Raw genomic sequence first — 12,257 nt, forward strand, 5'->3', positions numbered from 1 at the left:
AAACTTAAAATTTTCCGAAAGATGTTAAAGAAAATGCATTGTTTTACCTGTTAGAAAGCATATCACAAAATCAAAACTATAAATAGATAATTAGTACATAGTTATTAATTAAGTACTAATTACTGCAGAGTTTTCCAAGATTGTCATTGTAATTCGAAATTAGATTAGGTTTAGCTGCATTTTTAAACAGTTTAATGTATTGAAAAAGAGCAAAACATCAGCACACTTACAAAGCTTTCGGTTACTAAGTCTTTGGGTATGAAACGAGATGCACCTATAGTGTCTCACCATAATCTAAACCTAAGGAGATTAGAGAAATACACCAAGCATTATATACACTGTTGCTCATAAAGCTGGAATCAAACATTTTCTCATGATTGTGAGACAATGTGATTCATTCATGATAAGGTGTATCTTCTCAAAACTATTGATGAATCTCTTTAAAACTTATCACAGTGAAAATTAAACCACGATTAACCTGATGTGTATAAATAGGAATAAAAAGAGGAATGTGTCTGAAAGCAAAATTATTGCAACTTTATGTGCAATAGTGTATAGACACAACATAAAACTGTAAAACAAAACAAACCAATCAAACCACAATTACCTGAAGGCAGCAACACATACTTGCATGGGGCAAGGATACCTTGTAAAAACCTGCTCAGTCACGAAAATGTTCTTTCACTCTGAATGTGAAGATACCATTGCAGTTATTTACTCACCCATGAAGCAAGCAACTGAACACAGCAGAATCTTCACCCTACCAAGTTATTTCGACTCGATCTTGCACGCAGTGAACTACTTTTGAGAAGTGAGTACGTTTTCATGTGCATTCGGTTATTGCATTTTTGTTTTACCTTTTTAACCAAAGTTTTGGGTGGGGCCATTGCCCACCCTTAGCTGCTCAGGGAAAACAAACTCATCTTAAGAGAAGATCCACTCAGTTTTGCAAGTGAATTGGATTAGGTGTTTTACTGGTATTCTTCCAGGAATTCAGAAGTCCGTGGTTTACAAACTGCTGTGTTGTCTATCATTATTTTTATGAGCATTATTGAAGATGTTTGTCACACTTCAGAGGCAGGGGCAAAGTTGTTTTCCTATGTGCCTCTGTGTTTCTGCTTCGCCTAATTGGAGTGTCATCAAATTTAGGCATTTATGTAGTAGCATAAGCAAAGTGTGCTTTTAAGTAGCGCAAGTTTGATTTTTAGCTTGACATATATGGTTTGAATTAAGTAATAAAAAGTAATAAGGGAGTTAAGACTAGTGTTAAACCTTGCAAATCTTCAGCTCAGGCATTTATCTTAAACCAGCAGTCATTAAGAGCAATATGCTAGTTTCTTTTTATTTGCACTACGAGTGAGGTTAAATAAGGGAACATATGAGGGCCTATATGTTTTATGGTATTATTTTCAGTAGTGGTGAACTAAATGGTATCTCAGTTAATTGACTGAATAAGGATGTATTAATGCAGTGGTCCACTGAATTCAGGATTATTCTTTATGAAGAATTGGAAAATGTGTGTTTTATTTGGAAACAAGAGGATTATCTGTAACTAGTCTATATGTATTTTGGTTTTGTTTCTGATATTATGGATATGGTATATGGTTTGAATTAAGTAATAAAAAGTAATACGGGAGTTAAGACAACACTATTATGGTTATTACTATTATAATTTAAGAAACAAACTGCACCATTAGGGTATGGTTTAACATAATAAATTTGTAATGAGCACCATGATTGGAGTTTTTATTACATGTATTGTTACAATATTAATTTAAAACACTTTAAACATTTTTTAATGCAGCAGAAAGAACCTATATCCTATGAAAACTGAAGTGAAAAGGTTACTTTAGTTATTTACTTTAGTCTTAGTCATTTTTAAAGCTCTAGTTTGCAACTTAGCTTGTCAGGTACAGACAGACAACTGGACCCACAGAGTAGACCAGAGACAGACAGGTGTGGAGAGGTGGTTTATTAAACAGTCCAGGTCGGTACACGAAAAGGCAGTCAACTCAGACAGAGGTACAAAAACGCTAGGCAAAGACGGGTAACAGGACTGACAGGGTCGAATCACGGGAAAACTTAATCACAGGGGAAAAATGCTGGAAAGCTACTCACAACTGAATGCAGACAATCTAACAAAGACACGCTGGGAGAGACAGGCATATATACACAGTGGGGGACTCAAATAGACCTGCATACTCTTTTATTCCAAAGTCAGCCTGCACATGCTGACTTTCTTTTCTTCTGTTGATAAGAGTTTTTGTGTTTTCCTTTGTTATGTTAACAGGTAATAAAGAAAAAAAATCTTTATTTCTTTAATTTCAGAAATGCAACAAACTATTACATTTAAATGTGTAGTATAACTAAATATAACATGTTATACCTTACTGTTTTCATATTAGGGGTCAAATAGGTTTTGTGGCTCCAGATTGATTTTATTTGGTGGGAGAGGGGCCAAAATGGCTCTTTAGTTAGTGGTGGCCAATAAACCTCAATGCATTGCAGCTTAACTATAGAAAACACATGTGATAGAAATGTCTTCATGAATTTGAAATCACATGCAGCATTTAGAAAACACGAGTTTATATAAATGACCTGGTTGGAACAATCACAGCAAAGTTGCACAATAATAATAGTTATGAAATAAAATTTACATTTAACCAGATTTCTAAAGAGACATGCAGCCTGCTGTAATACATGTTTTTGCAGTAAAATTTCTAATTATTTTGTAAATGTTTTCTATTTAGACACCATGTTGTTTTCATTCAGCAGGAATGTCAGTGAAGCATACCAAGCCCAACCTCAACCAGTCTCAGGTGGCTGAGATGGTGAAGAGGCTCTTCAGCCTGACACCATCAGAAATGCGCTCACTGCCAAGCTACGATGACCAGAACTTCTATGTGGCGGCTGTCGAAGGTGGCGAGTATGTCCTTAAAATAATGAACTCAGAACACAGTAAGAACCCCACCCTGATCGAGGTGCAGACCTATGCCATGGCCTTCCTGCACCAGAATGGACTTCCTGCCCAAAAAGCTATTCCCAACACTGCAGGACAGTCTATCAGCATGGAAGAAATAGGTAAGAGACCAGACATGTGGTTCATATGCAATGTCACCTAACACACAGAAGAGGAAGTAATTTATCTGAAAAGATATTTTATCCCATAGACATTTAACAATTTAGCCAAGATAGCCTAATATTGCAGTCTGACATAACTTCAGACCAAATAGACAAAAAAGGTCTGCTGTCCTGAGGTTTCATTAGTTTATGACTTTGGGAAAGTGGGAAAAACTGCAAAAACTCAAGCAAGCAAACAACTGAACTGAACAGAAGTCTTCACCCTGTGAAGTTATTTCGACCAGAACTTCCTTATGGTCAACAATGACAGTACCAAGTACGTCCTGAAGATCATGAACTCAGCAGAGAGTAAGAACACCAGTCTGCTGGAGGTGCAGACCCACGTAATGTTCCTGCTCCTACAACCTTGTTCACCACCACAGGGCAGCTCATGAGTATGAAGGAAATCGGTAACTACAAAAATATCTCTTAGAATCTTACTTAAAACAATTTCTTGACATTGGAACTGGCATTTCAGCCCGAACTGGCCCCAAGTATAGGATGAAACCAGGTTTAAGTACTGCAGTGGGAGGAAGTGGAAATCAGTTGAATGAGTTATGATATAATATAATATAATCTCATTAAACCGACATCACTGTCTCTGCCCAGTGTGACTGATCCAAGAGAAAACACAGGCCAAGCGTTGAATTTGTAATTAATGGTATTACATGATTCAAATATGATATTTTTCAAGTTCTAAAACAAACTCTATATAGCTGCAATGCTTCCTGTTTTTGTATCCACCTTATTGTATTAGACTGTGGACATGGTGCTCAGACATACTGTGTGAGGTTGATGACCTATGTCCATGGAAAAACCGTTGCCGAATCTCCAGTCACAACACAAGATGTTTATCATGTCGGCAAGTTGGCTGCCACCCTGGATAAGACTTTAGAACAAGTAAGTTCAAAGATCAAACATTTCAGCTGATGGATATTTTGGGGCAGGTGGCTGGTGCAAGAGGTGTCTCTTCAACTCAACATGCAGCTTCTTTACTAATGGCAGTATTTTAGTGTCTTTCAGCTCATTTCTTACATTTTTATGGCCTGCAGTTTTACTGTTACTCACCACTTTCATCAATCTTGCTTCCAGCTGCGACAACCAGCTAGCGAGTAGTTGGTGAACATGGTGGATCGTTTCACTGCTAAAAACACAATTATACTATTGGGGCTGGTGAAGAGCTAAAGGGAAAGTTAATATTGAACTTCCATCTTAAAATGTTCAAATTACCCCGTCCAAAAAGCTGTGATGAAAAATAACATAGTACTGAAAATGTTTTCATTTGTCCAGCTGGTATCTCAAAACCTTGATGTCTTGCAAAGCCACGATACACCTTGGAGTTTATCCAACATTCCTCTCCTGGAGGGCTACCTATCAGTGATGGATGGAAATCCCCTGCAGGAAGTAATCAAAGCAGTCACTGAACAGTATAAATTACATGTGGATCCCAAAATCAGCTCTTTCTCAAAAGGTAACACAGTCCATATTCTGTATTCTTTTAATTTACTTCTTTGGTTTTCTGCTTGTTTTGTTTAATTATTTTCTGTACAATTGTAAATATGGTGTACATGTGCTAATCCAGTCCACTACCATGATGAATTATGGTGATATTGGATGATTCCTTGACTCACAATTTACAACCATTGCCAATGTTCAGTGACAATGAAGGATGTAGTGTGGCCTGTATTAGGTGATTATGGGTGACCAGTTTCACCTATCCCATATAAATTTAATTACATTTTTAAGTTGAATTGACCAGGACAAATCCAGCAGTGATAACCAGAGCTACCTCTAAATGATATTAAAAGACACTTTCTGTAAAGCAGCTACCAGAAGATGTCTGAAATTCATCAGATATCAGTGACCTCAATTGGGTTGCCTCATTGGAAATATAAGAATAATACAATTACCTCAAACAAATGTACATTTAAAGGCACAAAGGTACTAAATGTCTCTTTGTTCTCTTTTACAGGAATAATACACAGGGACTTAAGTGACCAGAACATCATTGTCACACCCATTGCCAATGGGCATCATGAGATATCAGGAATCATAGACTTTTCTTTGCTCATGAATGGATGCTATGTCTTTGAACTGGCAATAACAATCATGTACTTGATGTTGGAGAACCCTAATCCTTTGGATGTAGGTGGACCTCTGATAGCGGGCTGGGAGAGCATTATGCCACTTAGTGATGATGAAAGGGATTCCCTCTACCTACTGGTACTTGGTCGGTTGTGCCAGAGTTTGGTTTATGGGCAGTACTATTCCAGAAAATACCCAGACAACAAGGAATATATCCTGACAACAGCCAGAAATGGGTTTCAGATGCTTGCTAAACTCTGGGAACTGGGTAAGGAAGAAGTGGAAAGGAAGTGGTTTTCAGATGCCAGCACATTCTCAGTCAATAATTAAGTAAACATTGACCAATGGCTTAGCATGTAACCGAACAAAGAGTCTCACAAAGAATATCTGAATTGTAACCTCTAAAAGTACTAAAAGGGTGGGTTCTTTTTTTAATACTTTTTTGACTTTTTCATTCTTATTCAATAGTAGATAGATAGCTCACCAGAAACAACAAATGACTTCCTAAATAATTTTGAGTTGCCAGAGAGTCTCTAGCACCTCCCAATGCTCAAACTAGTTAAAGAGAAGATGGGAGTTTTCTGCCAATACTCCTCCACAAGTTCAGTCAGCAGCTTTTGGGTGTGTCATTGCATTGCAATTGATAATGACTATTAATCAGCTATAAATAATTTGCCAATGCTCATAGAATAGCAATGATCCATTCATGAGAAAAAGTATTCTCTTGTTGGTTTACATCCTGTTACCTCTTTAGTTCTTTAGGAACAATATTATATATATTTCTTAACATTTACTTATTACTTACTGTCAACTGCACACATTGTGGATTGTAGGAACATATGCCTTTGCTGTTATTACAATTGTATAACTGTAACTATGTTACTATTAAAACATTTTTAATGAAGTGCACCAAGTCTTTATTCAAACAACAGTATGGAAACACCGATGTTGAAATATGTAATGTAATCAGTGTAGCAGCCAATCTCTATGCATGAGTAATGAGAGGAAAAACCATTTTCAAAATAATGCACAAGGTGGAGTGGTCAGTGTTAATAAAAAGAAAACTGTACTCTAGTACAGTACATCGTTCTTTTACTGTTTTACATTTCAGATGGAGATATTGTACCACAATTGTAGTTGATTTTCACATTATTTATGCAGACGGAAGCTGTGCTGCTAGGAAGAGAAACACTAGATGGAGACATTATCCCACTTAACCCACATCTTGCCTAAAAGCCCCTTTTTGTGAATCAGTCTTTTAGATTCATATTCAGACTTAAAAACCATTGAATCCTAAGGCAATTGCAAAAATCTTCTAATCCTTTCTTCCAGAGAAGTATTTAGGGACCTACAACAGTATTATATGTTGACATGCCAGTTAGAGAAGCTTGTAAACGTCTCCTCAAAAGTGTAAAAATGTCCATGTTTACATTTTTGAAAGGACTTTGACTCTGAACATTAACATTGTAGTGTGAGTAGAAATATGCCTAAAGAACTTCTTTCACACAATTAAGACTGAATAGATAGAAGAGGCCATGGCTCATGAGTGTTTATTACCAAGCCTTTCACTTCTAGTAAACCAGATGACATTGCTTGGAGAAAAAATGCACAACTGCGGATGAAATTATAAAAATAGCAGGATTTTCTTTTCCAAATGCTGCTGTGTGCAAAACACCTCAGCCAGAGCCTTATGTCAACATTCTCAACACCATCACACTTTTCAAACACACACACACACACACACACACACACACACACACACACATATCTTGTCTACCTTTTCTACATTTCAACCTCCCACCTCAAAGGCACCATCTGCCCTCTGCTCCCGCTGCAGCTTGCGATATGTACCTCCAGTCATGCAGAAAAAGTCACAGTGTGCGTTTGTGAATGTCTGCCTGTGTTCATGTTTGTTCTCCGTCTGTTTCACTGCAGCATTCAAACCTAGCAAGCCCAAAGAGGCATATATCTGAACCTTTGCGCTGCTTCCCTTATAAGCCACAGCCCCTCTTCTCTTGCTTTCTTTCTCTTCTCTCTTCTCTTCTCTTTTTGTCTTTGTAATACTTTTAAATCCACGTTCCACAAATTATAGCTGAAAAAGAAATGGCAACACTCAAAAGAATTAGCTTAATACACCAACCCCACTTATCAGCGCCATTAATCCCCTTGGCATTTCAAAACAGAGCACTGGGTCTACACTGCACCTTTTTAAAAATACAGCAGAGAAATTTAATTTACACTCCAAAGACCACCGGTCTGCAGGCTTTTAAAGTCAGAATATACTGTTTCAAAAAGGTTATGGTGCACCCATTGTCGGGTCTCTTGAATCATTTTTTCTTTTTCTTTATTTTACATTTCATTTCATTGAGTTTCTTTATTTACACATACACAATTTATAGATTACAAGAGAATGTGACGTAGAATTGCTTACACCCCCCGGGACATAAAAAATGTCATTCTCCAGACAGCTTATAATGGGAAATAATTACAACAACTTAGTATACATAATTCAATACATCAATCAATCATTTAGACACTTGCCTAGGTAAGCATAGTACTTGACAGTGCATCCCATAAACTGTTACACAGTATAATTAGACAGTGTGTCATAGTCATAACACACACACAGACACACACCCGATATTTTTTTAGAACTCTCAAACAAAAGTCGACAAGGTACAGTACACTGAAACATGATAATGACAGAAAACAAGGGCAACAGCTGTAACTAAAAAAGGAATGCATAAAAGTTACAAATAGAACCTCTGCAAGATTTGACTGAAATTATTAAAAGGACCAGTGTGTATGATTGTAGTTGTATCTAGTGGTATAGGTACTGATTGCATCCCCCTCACCTCACCCTCTCCTACTAGCGTGAACTACAGTGGCCACTAAACCCCCTACCTATATATAAGGCTAATTCTGATGATGACAAATACAAAATTATTCTTATTTTGAGGTGATTATATACTAATAATATCATCTGAATGCCTAATATGTAATTAAACAGCAAAGTCCTACAGTAAGAAATATATGTTTAACAGAACGGGAAGTTTTTAAAAGGAAAACTAATTGCAAAGGCCTTAAAGGCGTTATTGTGGTTATCATATTCATTGTTTTTAATTATGATTGGATTACTGACTAAAAATTTGAATAATTAATTGTAGTTTTTTATCCCTACAGTACACACAGTTAGGCAATATAAAAAAAACTATTCCATTTTAAGGATTTTTCAGAGGACATAACGTCTCTAATGAAAACCGAGCGGAAAGCTGCTGGAGGGAGCTTTTTTTTTTTTTGGCCCTACTTTTCTCCAGCAGTGTTTGGGGTTTGATCTCTCCACTTGCCAGTCATAAGCCAGCTTCTCCAACCACAAGCTCACTGTTACTGATTTCCATTAAAGTATATTTCTGTGAGTGCGGTTCGGCTCCTCAGGGTCATTTGTCAGATGTTTTTGGACTTTTTCGACCATGAATGTTCCCAAGCATTATTGACAGTGAAAACATCTCCTGCACTCCAGTTAAAGAGAGCAGTATGTTGTTAATGGGATACTATGTGCATATGTGCTAATACATTGTTCCTTATTTTTTGGAAGTAGGGCCATTTTCTCTGCATTTTATGACTAATATTGCTGCAATGCAATTTCACAGTTTGGGACCAATAAAGTATTTCTAATCTAATCTAATCTAATCTAATGCATCAGATTTGAACTGCCAGTGTAATCTGCTTTAATGCAGCCCAATTCACAAATTTGTTGATCTTATTTATACTGTTTTCTGTTTCTGTTGTTAGATACATATGAAATATTTGATCACAGCTCATAAATACCTGTTAACCAGGCAGTCATTCCCAAGTTTTTTTCAAATATGTGATCACAGAGCAAATCAGAGGCGATAAAAGTTTGTCTTCTTAACTTTACTACCACACAGTTCTCTACTGAAAGCGTCTTTAAACATTGTTAAATGTGCTACAAAAATTAAATATTCTCCACAACAAACAACTCTTAACTATATTAAAAATGTGGAAATTCACTTTCTGTGATGAAGTCCTATTTCAATCACAATGCAGATGAATCCAAAGACATCATTGACTGTCTCCCTGAAAAGTTCAAAGTCTGACTACTATAACTGACTTTGTATTTTAAATCTGGATGAATTTTACCTGCAGAAGAAAAGTTTATAATAAACTTTACATTTTACAACAAAAAGACATTACTGCCTATAATAATTACAACACGGGGGTAGAAATTGTAGACATTTCAAATATACAGAACCAACACAAATTCAACAGTGAATGAAAAGCATTAAAAACACAGATTTAGTTGGCAAATGTGGTCGTTCCTTATACCAACTTTATTTCATTGAAAACAACTGTTAGTCTTCGTCTATAAAATGGATTCATCTAATGTGCAGCTCTTGGCTGTCTTGCCAGGGCTTTTCGCAGCTGCCAAGCCAACCTGTTAGGGCTAATTCACTTCATGGATCCCTGACAGACTCTCGTGTAATGCATATTAGCTTTATGCCCGAACGATCTATAGTGGCCAACATGTCAGAGTTTGATACAAGGCTAATGGGTCTCTTTCTCTGTTAACAAAGATGTTTCTCATCTGTTATGTTAGTTGACAGTTTGGAAAAGATCCTGATTTAACAGCTTTTACACAAAAAAATGTGTGTCCATTACTTAATTATGTAGCACTTTGTACATGCAGTTGCTTACTTAGATTCCATTATCATCGACAAGCGAGACTGAATTATACAAATCATTTTTCTTCATCTCCTCAGTATTTTATTCTATAGATTTCATGGTGTCATTTGTATTCAGAAGACAGAAAACTTCAACGATGAAAAAAGTTACATCCAAAGTTTGGCAACTTTCGAACTTTCTAGGAACAATCACAACAGCGTCCAGCTACTAAAGACAAAAGAGATTCTCCTCACAACTAGGAGTAAAGCTTAGGAGGAGACACAGGCCTCACTTAGTAAGCTCTTGTGGTAGTTCAGTGACTTCCCTGGTCTTTTCAGTTTGCTTCAGAGTGTCTCAGCTTTGCAGACAGATTCTGGATTCAGTCTTCTATCGTCAACTCTTCCCCATCAGACCTACAAAACTCATCAATGGGAGAACAAATGAAATCCATTAGCAAGAATTCATTTAAACTTTCTCACATTATCACACATTGCTTCTAAGTCTCTATGTTCACTGTAACAAGCGCCATGGAGGCATATCTGCAGGTGAACAGGTGGGAAGAACAGCAGCCTCTCAGAGTTCCAACATCGGGGAGGTGCTTAGAGAGGGGTGGCTAATCGATTAGACAGACTGGCTTTACAGAGATGACTGAGTCACTGGGTGAAAGCAGAGCCAAAGTAGGTGTGTGTGTGTGTGTGTGTGTGTGTGTGTGTGTGTGTGAGGGAGGAGGGAGGTGTCTGATTCCACTGAGAAACTGACTACCTTAATTATAAAAACAAGGTAGTCTTGAAGTACAGTACATGCTTTAGTACCTCCTTTTTTCTGAATTAATGAATACAATTTTAAACAACATGGTGGGAGAAAAAAAGGTACATATAACAATGACAATAGCAATAGTACCAAAAATAGTGGTAATAAATAAATAAAGAAACAAATAGTCTTCATGAGTGTCCTAATTAAGGGAGCTAGACGTCTGAGGGTAGAAGCACTTTTTGAGCCTCCTTTCTTCTTGCATGGTGTATCTGAAATCTTCTTTCTGAGTGTAGCAGGGAGAAAAGACCTCTATCCAGGTGGTTGGGTTCCTTAAGGATTCTCCGAACATTACTTTTGCAGCATTAGGTGTAGATGTCATTTAGGCAATGTAGAGCACTACCTATTGTGCGTTTAGCTTAATGAACTACTTTCTGACACTTTTTGTTCAGTGCTGTTTCCGTATCAGACGTACTGGATGTTCTCAATGGTGCAGGAGTAGTATTTGAGGGGATACTTGAAATTTTGTCTAGCGTCTGCGGTGAAGCAATGCCTTGCCTTTCTCAACACAGAGTCAGTATGCTGCATTCAGATCTTTTCAGACTTGTTTTCTTGTGCACATGAATGATGATGGACTTTCTGAAGCATGTGAGTGGAATATTGTTGTGAACACCGTGACTAGTTGTTTGGCACACTGCTACTGTCTAGTCCTGCTACCTTTGTGGTGTTCATATGCTTGAAAGCCGATTGCCTCAAAATGAGCATAAAAGGAGTAGCTCACCTGCTAGAGACGCATCAACATTTGACAAGGAGGAATGGGTGTACTTGTACTCTCTCATAGTTCTCACATGCTTCATGTATTGCCCACCTGGAATTATAATTCCAGCTTTTTCTTGTAGTGACCTCCTTTACTGCTCTTCTTACATTGAAAGCTGTTGTTTTTCATACAGTCAATGTTGCATTGCATTGCAAGACAGTGACATCAATGTTAGCATCCTATAACATGCTCAAAACTGTGTCATGCAGTGCAGACTGCAGACAGGCCTCTAATTGGACTGTCTTGACCTCTCACATCACCATTACGTTTTTTTAGATACTTCATCCTCAGCAAAATTGCTGTGTGGTTGCTCTTGGAGGTCAAGCATAACCTTCTTAAGGTTAGTCTCATTGAAGTCTCCAGCAACTATGAGGGCAGCATCATTCATCATTCAAGGCTTTGTACAGCTCTGGCAGAGCAGCGTCTGTGTTTGCCTCAGGTGGGATGTAGACTGCTGTGATGATGACTGATGTAAAGTTCCCTCTGTGGAAAGTGCAGCCTACATTTAATAGTCAATAATTCTACATCCAGTGAGCAGAAACAAGACACACAGCACACTCTTTTTTCTTCAGTTGTGTTTTTATTTTTACGCTTTTTAGAGACAGCTGAAGAGCGACAGGAATGCAGGGAGAGAGAGACGGGGAATGACATGCAGGAAAGAGCCACAGGTCGGATTCGAACCCTGGGCTTCCGCAGCAAGGACTGAGCCTTCGCACATGGGGCGGCTGCTCTACCAACTGAGCCAAACACCACCCCGTTCAGTTCTCTGTTCTGACAGATCAATATACAGAAAAAGAGTTAC

General features: G+C 37.6%; 1 protein-coding gene across 1 annotated transcript; it reads left to right on the forward strand.

Annotated features, from left to right (window-relative positions):
* The first annotated feature begins 681 nt into the window (after window positions 1–681).
* On the forward strand, window positions 682–6,027 carry LOC104927817 (hydroxylysine kinase). The gene is made up of 5 exons (XM_027290495.1): window positions 682–811; window positions 2,776–3,081; window positions 3,878–4,020; window positions 4,411–4,591; window positions 5,093–6,027. Exons 2-5 carry the CDS (start codon window positions 2,778–2,780, stop codon window positions 5,533–5,535), a joined length of 1,071 nt encoding a protein of 356 aa, XP_027146296.1. The 5' UTR covers window positions 682–811; window positions 2,776–2,777; the 3' UTR covers window positions 5,536–6,027.
* The last annotated feature ends 6,230 nt before the right edge of the window (window positions 6,028–12,257 follow it).

This window comes from Larimichthys crocea, chromosome XVII (assembly GCF_000972845.2).
Source record: "Larimichthys crocea isolate SSNF chromosome XVII, L_crocea_2.0, whole genome shotgun sequence".
In the NCBI taxonomy this organism is placed as follows: domain Eukaryota; kingdom Metazoa; phylum Chordata; class Actinopteri; family Sciaenidae; genus Larimichthys; species Larimichthys crocea.